This window comes from Lepidochelys kempii, chromosome 14, assembly GCF_965140285.1.
Source record: "Lepidochelys kempii isolate rLepKem1 chromosome 14, rLepKem1.hap1, whole genome shotgun sequence".
Taxonomy (NCBI): Eukaryota; Metazoa; Chordata; order Testudines; family Cheloniidae; genus Lepidochelys; species Lepidochelys kempii.
In genome coordinates, this window is record NC_136393.1 from 33,055,743 (window position 1) to 33,068,490 (window position 12,748).

The following is a 12,748-nucleotide window of genomic DNA, read 5'->3' on the forward strand; positions in this document are numbered from 1 at the left end:
AGGCGGGGGGGGGGGGCGCGAGAGAGAAAGGGAGACCCATTGAAGCTGCAGGAGAAGCAGAGGGTCACTGTGGGGCAGGGAGGGATGTAGGGTTTTGGTGGGAGAAGTAATTGCTGGGCTTGGGGACAGGCAGATGTGGTGGCAGCAGAGATGGAGAATTAATTAATTGGGATTTGGAGTTTAGAGAGAAGCTGGAACCTCTACACCAGCAGGGAGCATTTTGTACAAAACTCTTTAATCAGATCTCATTGGGGCCCCCCAGTGACAGCTCCTGCAACAGGGGCCAAAGTCACATTCCTCTGTAGATATGGGATGTCTCTATTTGTCACACAGACATAGGGGATAGGAAGGGGAAAATTAAAAACCAAGAGACAGACCAGAAACCATTATAGAATCTTCTTTAAAAATCTCTTTTGGGGGGGGGGGGCAAGCGGTGTGTCAATCTCATGATTTTCTAAGAATTAAGAACATAAGAACGGCCAGACTGGGTCAGACCAAAGGTCCATCTAGCCCAGTATCCTGTCTTACGGCAGTGGCCAATGCCAGGTGCTTCAGAGGGAATGAACACTGGAAGAAGCAGGGACAGAGTGGGTTTAACCAGAGGGAGCAGAGGAAGCAAGAATAAAGGGAGAGTCCTAGAAAAAGGGTGAAAAACAGAAATGGATAGAGTGAAAGGAAAACATTCTTGAGAGGGGAAACACCCAGGGGGAGCAAATGGGGAAGGGGTAAAATTGGGGGACAGAATGGAGACTATGAGAGAAAAATAATCAGTTAACAGTGACTAGAGGAGAATGGAGAAGTCAGAAATAAACCAGGGTGGGTAACAAAAGCTAAAAAAGATTATGAGCAAAAATGGATAGAATGAAAGGAAAGAGAGAAGGAAAGAGAGAGTGTGAGAGAGGGAGAGATGACTTATAAAATGTTACTGAAAGTGAAGCTGTAACTCTTTAATTTCATACATTAATTCATGGACATTTGTGCCATTTTAGTTCCTCAAAAGAACTATGCTTCATTTTTTTGGACATTTTCCCATATGTTCTGGTTACTGAAGATCCTCTCAGCTGCTTTAAAGCCTGACATTTACTTAATGTAAATGAAGCCTACAAAAAGTTCTGTTGGCTTGTTTCCCTTTAATTTCCCAGCTGTGATTTTTGAAGGCCTTCATGAAGGGGCAGGACTAACTCAGAAATTTTAAAAGGCAGCTCCTAAGTACCAGAGGAGCTAGCAAATCAGGGAGTTTTGTGAGGGAGTTTAGAGATGGAAAACGAGAGCCAGATATACCTAACAAACATTCATAGAATCGTAGAAGATTAGGGTTGGAAGAGACCTCAGGAGGTCATCTAATCCAATCCCCTGCTTAAAGCAGGACCAACCCCAACTAAATCATCCCAGACAAGGCTTTGTCAAGCCAGGCCTTAAAAACCTCTAAGGATGGAGATTCCACCACATCCCTAGGTATCCCATTCCAGTGCTTCACCACCCTCCTAGTGAATAGTTTTTCTAATATCCAACCTAGACCTCCCCCACTGCAACTTGAGACATTGCTCCTTGTTCTGTCATCTGCCACCACTCAGAACAGCCTAGCTCCATCCTCTTTGGAACCCCCCTTCAGGTAGTTGAAGGCTGCTATCAAATCCTCCTCCTCACTCTTCTTTTCTGCAGACTAAATAACCCCAGGTCCCCCAGCCTCTCCTCATAAGTCATGGGCCCCAGCCCCCTAATCATTTTTGTTGCCTTCCAATTTCTTCACATCCTTTCTGTAGTGGGGGGGGGGGGGCAAAACTGGACGCAATACTCCAGAAGTGGCCTCACTAATGCCAAATAGAGGGGAGTAATCACTTCCCTTGATCTGCTGGCAATGCTCCTACGAATGCAGCCCAATATACCGTTAGCCTTCTACCGTTATATATCAAGGGCACACTGTTGACTCATATCCAGCTTCTCGTTCACTGTAATTCCCAGGTCCTTTTCTGCAGAACTGCCGCTTAGCCAGTCGGTCCCCAGTCTGTAGCGGTGCATGGGATTCTTTGTCCTAAGTGCAGGACTCTGCACTTGTCCATGTTGAACCTCATCGGATTTCTTTTGGCCCAATCCTCCAATTTGTCTAGGTCATTCTGGACCTTATCCCTACTCTCCAGCATATCTACCTCTCCCCCAATCTTAGTGTCATCCACAAACTTGCATGAGCGTGCAATTCATCCCACCATCCATATCATTAATTCTCTAAATGTAGGCCAATAAGCACCCCCCTGCAAAACAAACAAACTAACAAACAACAACAACAAAATCCTGCTGAAGTAAAAATTATTGCTCTGAATGCAGCATCTATGATTACCAGTCTTGTGGGGTGGTGGCATGCGTGGGCATTTGGTGAAAGCAGTTCAAGGTCCTCAGAGACTGAGGGCATGTCTGCACTACAAACGTAAGTCAAACTATTCACATCCACACTACTCTCCTTCTGTCAGTCATGCGCATCCTTACCAGGAGTGCTTCCATCAACTTAAGAGAGGCAGTGGGGTGGGGGCGGGAGGGGAGAAGGACTGAGAGACTGGGCTCCCCACTCCTCCCTGGCAGAATGTTTTTTAAGTACATCAGAAGTAGGAAGACTTCCAAACAATCAGTGAGGCCACAAGGTAACCGAGGTGCCAAAGGAGCACTTTCAGAAGACAAGGCCATTGCAGAGAAGCAAAATATATTCTTTGCATGGGTTTTCATTGCTGTAGCCCATAAGGTCAGTTTGCTAGCTTGCCATATTGCGTAATATGTTTTCTTTTGGTTTGATTCATATTATTTTGTTATCATATCCTATTATTAATTAATCATAGTATTTTCTGGGGTTTTGTTTATGTGGAATTCCAGTTTATGCTATTCATAAGGGTTATTCATGGTTATTCATAATAGTTGGCTGTAATGCAAATAACCTTCAGGCCTGTATCCTGTACGATTAGCTAGAGTAAGTTAGTATAAGTGTTTGTAAACTTTGGCATAGATAAATGGCATACCAGTTGCCCCCCTTAGCTTTGGGGAACTGAACAAAAAACTTGAATCTGCTAACCTTAAGTCTGGAGCAGACCGGTAACTGCAAGGCACACTGCAGAACATGGAAGTCATGAATTAGGTCAGGGTTAACGGTTTCGGGAATGAGATAATCGATTCGTATGAGTATATGGCATAACATGTTAACCTATAGAGTAAGTGTACCTGCAGATTTATGGGGTTGAGGAATAAGATTTGGGCATGGTAGGTTGGGCCTAGATTCTGACAGCGGGCAGTACCGGGACCCTATAAGATGGCAAACAACCATACAAAGGGGTCACATTTTCCTATCTTCTATCAAGCTATCACCTCAGTTTCACAATATATCCTAGCCACTCAACACTTGAACCTAAGCCCTACCAATTTGGGAAGCCTGGACCATTAGTTCCTCAGACATGCCAGAGACAAGACTGATCCTCTGTCTCCTACTACCAGGTCTTCAGGGATGGGTGTGAATATGCTAGCTTTAGTAGTCTTTTAGAATAGAAATGTTACCACCAGGGGTCATAGAATTGTATTACTTCTTTGTGACTCTGTGTTTTGTAGCATTTATGCTTCTTTCTTTTATTTTAATAAAGATCTTAACAAGTTGGTTTTGTCCTCAGTATAAGTGTCCTTGCCACACACCCGGAGGGTCCTCTCACAATATTGAACTCTCTGTGTTCTCTATCCCTATAGCCTGAACTGGGACAAGAACCTAAATTATCTTCTGATCAGATCAGTGCTGAGCGGTAAACACATTAGCCCATAAAATTCAGGTCAACACTGCAAAGGTGTGGGAGATTCCCACACATCAGCCATTCTTTTTATGTGACAAATCTGAGGACCTGTCCCAGACTGAGGGGTCAATAGAGGTGGTTTTGGGGAAAAAATACAAAAATACAAAAAATATTCAAAACAATGGGATCTAAATTAGCTGTTACCACTCCAGAAAGAGATCTTGGAGTCCTTGTGGCTCCTAATGTGACCCTGAGTTTAAAGGTTCAAAAGCAGAAGGCACATACGAAGAATCCACAGTTTAAATGAGACACACTTATTGCTTGCGGGCCCCGCTGCCTGATTTTGAGATCCTGGCCAGGCTGACGAACGGGGACTTGGCTCGTTCAAGTAGGTGTGAGTTGGATCAGTGTCACGTCTAGGAGTCCCATTTCAAGCCCCCTTCCAATGCAGTCTCTTTTCCCATCACATACACCTCAAGTTTCCTACAGATCCACCGTCTTCCCATGTAGCACCGTGAGCTGCTGACCCCTTTCTCGTCGTTCAGATACGCGCAGTCACCTCCTCCTCTTATCTGAAACCTGCAACACAGAAGCCAGGGAGCTGCAGTCAGGCAGAGGCCAGGCATTTCTCATCAGTCCCAGCCAGGGGAGCCGTTCTCCACAGTGCACGCCTGAGTGCGGAGCAGCTACTCTCCCAGCCCCTCAGGAGCAGAGCTCAGGACACGGAGTCTGTACCCCAGGAGAGGGCCACAGTGGCCCAAACTCGGGACAGTGTCTGGTGGCTATTCAGACCCAGTCAGGCTGGAAGCAGGTGGGATCCAAAGGTTGGGTCCAATACAGCAGAATGGGGACTGTCCATTGGGGAGCCCTGACCCAGCGCCATAAGAGCCTGACTTTTCAAAGTACTGAAGTAACCCAGACCAGGGAAGTGGGGGGTCTCCATCCTCCTCTAATGGCTGGCCTCCATAAGAGCTTTATCAATTGGAGGGGGGGGGGGGGTTCAGTTAAAGAAGTGGATTCTTTCGCTCCTATGGCAGAGGCTCATGCTTCTAGTGCTGAATTCCGGGGTTCAAACCCTGCTCCGGGCTCAAGCAGCGCTGGTTTTGTGATCACACTTGGAGCCCACTGAAACCCATCGCAGGGTGGTGGCTGGGCAGCCATCACTACTGTACCCCGTTCCAGTGGGAGCCCCAGGCGTCCAGCACCTGTGAACCGCAGGCTCCCTTAACATCGGTGCCTTGTTGCGGATTCAGAGGCCTCACCAGCCAAGTCACTCAAACCTGCCGGCTGCAATCCCCAGCGGGACCTGCACCTGCCATGCAGTGCTCGGCATGCTGCCCTCTCTAGCAGCCACTGTTAACCTGAGCTCCCTGCTGCCTCCTTTCCCCAGGGGGGGTCAGACACCCCAGGGACCTTGCTGAAGAGGGCTGGGGGAGAACAGCGAGTGTCCCAGCTGAAATCCCAGCGCGCTGCGAGGGCATCTCTGGCTATGGCGGGCTCTGTCTCCGGCCCAGCACCGTGCTGCGGGGAGGAGCCAAGAGTTCAGGGACACGCCGGCTCCCATCGGTCTCTGACACACGCAGGACGCGAACGGACCAGGGTCGTGTCTGGTGGTTTCACTAGCACTGAATGGTGGATCTACCTGAGCTCAAACCGCTCAGACACCAGAATCCCCAAGCCCAGGGAATTAGTCCAGAGGGGCGAGAGAGACTCACAGGTGGTTGAATTTGGTGCTGTTGGTCCATTTCCAGGGCTGACCCTGCTCCCTCCAGAGGCCGATCCAATGGTCATAGACACCCTTATGGCGCAGCAGGAATGCCTTAAAGAAAGCTGAGGGACAGCAGGTATCAGCCCCAGCTCCCGTGCTCCCCCCACCGCCCCTCCAGGGCTCTGTGCTGCAGAGAATCCCAGTCACATATTGAAGGGTGCTCAGTTTATTTTCAGGGGGGATTTTCCCCTCCCTCTTGCAAAGCACAAGATCCCCCGGGCAGTCTTAACCCTCCCACTGCACACAGCAGCCCCACCCCAGTGCTCCCAGTCACCCACACCCCAAGTCCCCCTGAGCTGGGGGCAGCTGTTGGGTCTGAGCTCTCTGCAGAGACGTCTCTTCTCACAGAGCAGCCACCGCTCACCCCAGCAAGGCAGGAGGAGGGAGGGAGGCAAGCTGAAGTGGGAGGGGTCAATGTGAAAGGATCCCCTCCTCCCCCGCCTCCTCAGCTGGCTGCTCCTTTCCCATCCCCACAACAGGTGCACTGGCTGGGTTCTCAGTCCCACTCCAGCAGCCAGCAGCCCAGGAGATGCTTGAGCCAGCCCTGCCCTAGACAGAAGCTGTCTCCCTATTTGGGGAGGGGGGCAGCGGAGAATGGGCAATCCCTGTGATCACACACAGACAGTAGGGCCCTGGGCCCAGCCAGGGCTGGCGTTCAGCGGCTGGAAGTTCATTCACTCCGGCCTCCCAGCACGGGAGGGCTCACAGCTGCTCCTCAACCCATGGGGCAGAGCCCAAGTCCTGCTGCAGCAGCCACCCCTGTGCCCACATTAGTGTCTGGCAACTCGAGAGTCTCTCACTGTTTCCTGCTCACTGTCGATCCCAGCCAGGGAGGCACCCGGGGCAGAGCAGCGGCTTCGGCTCTCGGTCCAGCTCCCTTCCCTCTCTGAGAAATAGTAGCATTTCCCTCGGTATCCCATCCAGCCGTCTGTGCACGAGGGGCTAGCAGGGGGGCACAGATCAGCTGATGAAAGCTGAGAGGTCAGCGCTGAGAATGAGACAGTCACATGGAGGGTAAAAGTTGCATCGAGAATTGGGCATTTGACTGGTACAAAAATTGGTCAACTGACCAGTCAAATCTGTCAAAGAGTGGTCAGATATTTTAAAATACCAATTTATCAGAATTGGTTACCTCCCGCCAGGAACAAAAAAGAGCAAGACGTCATTGTCTCCAGTAGGGTTAGCTTTCGATAGATACGGATCTACCTAATTTTTTAAAAAATGTACTTCACTGAGTTATTTTAGCTCAGAAAAAAAAGGCAAAACAATGAAACCAAGTTCTTGAAAACACCAGTGAGGCTCCAAGACGCAATCCGAAAGGCAGGCTACCTCCTACCCCCAGGGCTCTCGCTGGAGCATTTGACTGCGGCCAAACAGGCAGTCAATTGACCGGCTTGCCAAGCCCATTGGGACCCCCAGCTGGGGCTGGTCCACTGCAATCAGATGCAGGGGGACGGAGACGTTTGTCACAGTAAATTTGCCTGGCAAGAAGGATTCCAGGGACACTCCCAGCCTGGGAGGGACTGACACAGCTCAGAGCATTTCACCCCAGGCACAAGATCAACAGCTGGACGTTCAACCTAGCAACAAACAGCAGGTGAACTACTGAGAAGAACGTGGGAACTTTCACTCAGGGACATGAAAGCCACAAGGGGGCGCCAGAAACCACAGCCATGGGAAGTGACCTGTTGCACTGTGGGCCAGGAATGATGGAACTTAATTCACCTCCTACCTGCAGACTTTTCTCTCCCCAAACACAGCAGCAAGAAAGGCACTTTCTGGAAGCCCTCATGGCAGTGTAACCCTTTCAGAGCCATGAAAGAGCAGCAGTGGGGTCACCCATAAGTGACACCAAAGAGGATTTGAAAGGCCTGTCTAGTTGAGAGGAGTTGGACTCAAACCCCTCCAGATGTTTTCGAGCACGTCACTTTTGTTTGCACCACAGTAACTCGGTAGCTGGTTTTCAAGCCTTCCCATGTGGCTGGTGCTCAGCGAGGAGCAGACACTCTAAGTTGGGAAGAGTTAGGAAACGTGGCAGCGGTGATCAGAAAGCGAGCATGTGTTCACCTCACTCACAAGGCATGTCTGACCCTGTAGATTTAACTGTCCAGTGCACGGTAGCCCACACCCCTGCCCTACTGAACTGAGCAGAGAAGTCAGTGACGAACAGTTGATGGCACAGGCTGTCTCGACCATCCATCTCCAGCTCAGATGCCACATGTTCTGCAGAGCTCCCTGCACCTGCAGGTGTGTAACCAACCCTAAGCTCACAGATTCCCACCTTACACAGTGAGAGCCAATGCTGCCCGTTGCAGCAGCCTGCCATTACAGCAGGGAGCTGGGATTCAGGGCCCATCTGTATCCGAGCAATCTGCACCAGTATAATCACAGTGACGCAGTGACATCAGGGCAAACACCTCCTGGAGATGCGCTGGAGCAGTGCGGCTCGCTCTGGTAACTTCCTGCAGCAAACTGCACCAAGGCAAGCTCCTTTGTGCACCAGTGCAGTGCGTCTGCTTTAGCGGTTTGCCCCAATTCAACTGCACGGATGTCATGACATCAGCACAGAGGATTCCTAATGCAGACGGAGCTGGATTCAATCCCCTCTGCCAGCTGCTAAACCCTCCTGGGGCCCAGTGATCAGATCCCAGGACAATAGAGAAATCCCACCCCCGACATTCCCCAGCATGCCCTGCCCCAGACAACGGGGGGATACAACAGGGTTCATGTTCACCGCAAACAGACGCCCTCTGCACGAGCACACACTGTCTGGGCAGCCCGGGGGAGTGAATGGTGCTAAGGGACCCTTCATGGCCAAGCTCAGCGATTGGGGGGTTTCCACACTGCGCTGGTGGAGGGGTCTAGACTGAGTTCTACAGCTCATTTCAATAACACGGCAGCACCTGCCGCCCGGCCACAGGCGTGACCTGAAGATCCAGGAAGGCCAAGCTGGTAACCTCAGAGCAACACAGGGAAGGCAAAGGGCTCAGGGTTGCACTGCACCCTGTCCCACTGGACACCCTGGTCAGGGACTGCTTCATGGCGCGTGGCAAAGGTGACTTGGGTCCAAAGTGCTCAGAGATGGGCTGGGGGGGCTAATGTCAGTCAGATCGTCCTGACACAGAGAGTGCCCAGGTGCAGGGGTCTGGGAGGAAGATCCCCCAGGAATCCTCTGCCCCAGGGGCAGAAGCCGGACAGGCCGGGAGGAGAGAGTGAGTGTGGTAGGTCACGGGGGAATGGGATGCGCGGAGATCGTAGATGGAGGGGAAGGGAGCGGGGCGGAAGCTGGGAACTCACCTGCCAGAGCAATGATGGCAGCAATCAACGCAGACCATACAACTATCACTGCAACCACAACTCTACAGGTTGGACTTTTCTTGCAGTTCCAAGGAGGGTCTGAAACAGAAAGACCCGTCAGGCAGGGCTGGGAGGACACGTCTCACTGACAGCACCGGGGCTGGAGCTGCCCTGCAACATGCACCGTTCTTGTCTAGTTTTTGTAAAGCTCTCCAACACCACTTTCTACAAACCATTACCCTCTGATCCCACTGAGGGTTTCCAAAAGTTAGTGCCTGTCTCACCCACCGCAACCTGCAAGGTCTCGTGCCAGCAAAGGGAAGCTGCTCCCAGATCTGGAGCTGCATTCGCATGTCCTGAGGGCTGTCCTGCACCATGGTCACCACGGGCAGGTAGGTCATCAACCTCCATCTCTGTCCCAGCTGCAGGATGGCCTCTGGTTCCTGCTCCCTCAGGCACCTGGAGATACTGAAAAAGGGGTGGGGTTGGCAGAACAGGAGAACACCCCATGAGGTTAAGAAATGGCAGTGAGAGCCTTTTCCCTCCCTGGGAGATTATGGTGTCCCTCTGTGGGGACTCCCTTCCTGGCAGATGCTAGTGAGCTATTGAAAGAGCTCAGCCTGTTTAGATTATAAAAAAGATTGGGTGGTGACATCATTGAAGTGTTGAAGTGACTTCATGGAGAGAAAATATTGGGTATTAAAGGGCTCATTAATCTATCAGAGAAAAGCATAACAAGACCCAGTGGCTGGAAACTCAAAAGAGACCAATTCGTATTAGAAAGAGGGCACACATATTCAACAGTGAGGACGAATCACCAAAGGAAGAAACTAGAAAGGGAAGTGGTGGGAATTCCCCACCTCTTGATGTCTTCTAATGAAGACTAGATGCCTTTCTGGAACGTGTGTAGTCAAAAATTAGCTCCTATGCTCTACAGAAAGCATGTGATATGCAGGGGGTCAGATGACACGCTCTAATGGTCTCTTCTGTCCATAAAGTCTGCTAATTGATGAAAAATGAGCCTAGCATGGGGAGAAGCCTCTGATGTTTTACTGTGTTCGGCTTGAGCCCACAATGAACGCTCATTGAGTGGGGTGATCCAGGGGAAGCAGCTGAAACATCCAATGTGGCTGGACAGGGGCAGGACATCAGCACTACAAGGGAGTGGTGGGTGTGGCAGTGACATCACAAGGGCCTTTGGCAGGACCTCAGCCTATTGGACAAAGGTGGTGGGGAGGCGATGACCTCACAGAGAGAACTTGACATCAGCCAGGCAGGACAGGGGTGCAGGACAGGGGCAACCTCGGAGATCCCTGTGGCTTTGCTTCAGCACGTCTCCTTCTCGAGGTCTCTCCTGGAGGACTGAGAGAGCATTCACTTGCACGTACGTGAGCGCAAGGAGGACCCCCTTTGGAGTTTTCTCCTTTTCTTTTAGTGGATTTGCTCGAAAACAGACGTCCCTGTATAGAAGGTAAGAGCCTCGGAGAGGTTTGGAACCTGTTCAGTCTGATCCATCAGGTGCTGGCTGATTTTTAGGAAAGGAAAACATTAGATTGTGGGGGCAGTATTTTATTTCCGACCTAGGATTTTGTCCCTTAGAATTACTGGGGACATTGGGGTTTCTCCTTTTTGTTTTCCTCTTCTTTTTCCTACCTTTCCTACCTTTCTCTTCTTGCTTCCTTTGTCCTTTTCCTCTGTTCTCCTCCCACCACCAGGAGCTCTGTGTGTGGAGCGGAGTCCGGGGGGGTTGTGGGAGGCCCTCACAGAGAGGTGAGACTGGACTAGTGCTCCGAGAGTGATCCCCTCGGTGGTGACCGGGGCCATTCTTTGGGCTATTTGATGAGATCCCTTAGCCTCCCACCCCTCAAAGTCTCAACCTTGATTGGCTGAGGAGGGGGCTATTGACAGGGAGGAAACTCTGGTCTTTGTTGTTCTCTTTTATGACCAAGCAAATAAGTCGCAATCAGTTATACGTTTGACCAATGTGGATGCTGCTCTCCATTCATTGTCTCGGAGCAGTTCATGATCCTCTCGAACATTCCAGTTCTTCTGAAATAATTGCTGAATAATTACTATGAACAATTGTTGGTCTGTAGCTCATTTGAGAGCAATTCTGCTACTGACTGGCTGCATCAGCTAAGACAAGTCCCTGCTCGTTTCTCAGCCTTCGTTTCTCCTTCTGTCAAGAATGAATAACAATCCTCTCCCACCTACCTCGCCATGGGTGGATGCTGGGGATCCACTGAAGAGTGTCACTCGGAGCAGTGCAGACTAGGGGGTGTCCTATCACACTGAGCCATATCAGATTATAACCTAATATTCGATTTGATTTGTATTTTATTGTTTTGAAATTGTGAAAAGCAGCAACTACTTAGCTCAGACTGAAGCATCTCATCCAATTTTCTAGAGCATAGTGTCTCCCCTTTGTGTATGATGAGACAGTTGAATGCACTGTGATGGACAGGAGATGCTCTTGTTTTGCAAACAGATATTTTTGCAAAGAATTTTCATCCTAATTGTTATGATTTCAAGAAACAAAGTGGTTTCATTTGAATGGATTTTCTGACAGAAAAAGGTTTCCATGAAAATGTTCACCCCTTATTTCCTGGGCCTTATCCCTGCCTCTGGGGGGTTGTTGTCTGTTAGTTAGAACAGGAATCAGGACAGTTGTCTTCTCTTTCTGTCTCCGTCACCACTTCGCTGTGTGACACCTTGGGTAGGTCCAATGGGAACAGGGTCAATTCTCTAACTCCAGGCAGCAGGAAGCCTGGGTGAGATAAGGGATGTTAAGGCCATCTGCGAAGGAGAAAGGGATGTTTCCAGGTGTTGAATGTCAAGAACTCTAAACTTTGCTAAAATGGATAGTCTCGAGAAACAAGAACTAGTTGGGGCCAAACTTTAACCATTGTCTTTTATAAAGCCCATTCAGGAATGTGAGTCCCAGAGAGCCATAGAGAGGGGGAGCAACTTGCCCAAAGTCCCACAGATCAAGAGGCAGCAATGGAAGCAGGAGTGACACTCTCTCTCAAAGGCAGGGGGACCAGACATTAGGGCCTGGTTGCAATTGCCAGCTGTGGGAGGGAGTGTGCGGCAGTGGTCAGTGAAGGGGTCCATCCATGGCTCTGATACTCGGTGTGACCCTGTGGTCATAGCTGAGGCCCGTTTGCCATCAGTAGGGTTGGGGTCCCATGGCTACAGCCCAGTGGGTTTGGGAGGCTCCAGGAAGGTGAGTAAAGTGCTGGGATGTCAGGATCCCGGAGGCGCTGTCACCTCCGCCCTAGGGCCGTGTTCTGCACCCCCTGCTGCTGGCTGAGTTTCTCCGTCCCTTGGCAATCAGACAGACTCTTGTTTTCACAGCCAGTCGATCGCCCTCGTGTCATCACCCTGCCTGCTGGCTGGGCAGGGTAACTCCTGAGGTCACCACCCTCTCCAGCCTGCCTTGGGCTTGGAGAGTGAGGAGGAGGGTGAGGGACGTCTGCTGATCCTGAACATCCGCCATCCATTGTACCATCACTGAGAGCACGTGAGTGGCATTCGGGTTCCTCGGTGTGTTCCCCTCTCTGTCTGGGGGAGAGACTATCTCCAAAGGGGGATTTCATTTGCAAACAGCCCCCAAGAGCCCCTCACTCTTAGGCCAGGCAGGGGCTTCTCCAGAGCCGTCTCCAGTGTGTTTGGAAAGGTTCCAGCAATGGGGCTTCCCAGCCCTTCCCCTCCCAGCCCTTCCCTCCCAACCCTTCCCCAGGCTGAGAGTCTCTGAGGTGAGCCAGACCCTGTGAGCTGCTGAGCCTGGAAATCAATGGGGAACGAGGAGGGCTCTGTGCTTCCTGTGCCGAGGACCTTTCTGACTTTGATGTGAGGAATGATTTCCCAGGTGAAGTCCGGACTCCTGGCTTCTGTTCCTTCTCTAGCCTGGGCGGGAGAGTGGCCT

General features: G+C 50.8%; 2 protein-coding genes across 11 annotated transcripts in view; both read right to left on the minus strand.

The window, feature by feature from the left end:
• LOC140898275 (uncharacterized) overlaps positions 1–12,748 on the minus strand; it is a 2,445,793-nt gene that overhangs the window by 935,851 nt on the left and 1,497,194 nt on the right. The gene's annotated exons all lie outside the window — the stretch shown is intronic.
• Positions 4,024–12,748, minus strand: part of LOC140898099 (C-type lectin domain family 2 member D) — a 44,795-nt gene continuing 36,070 nt past the window's right edge. The window contains exon 4 of the mRNA XM_078848648.1: positions 4,024–4,334. Within this exon, the coding sequence (XP_078704774.1) occupies positions 4,172–4,334 (163 nt within the window). The 3' untranslated portion in view covers positions 4,024–4,171. The remainder of the gene's footprint in view (positions 4,335–12,748) is intronic.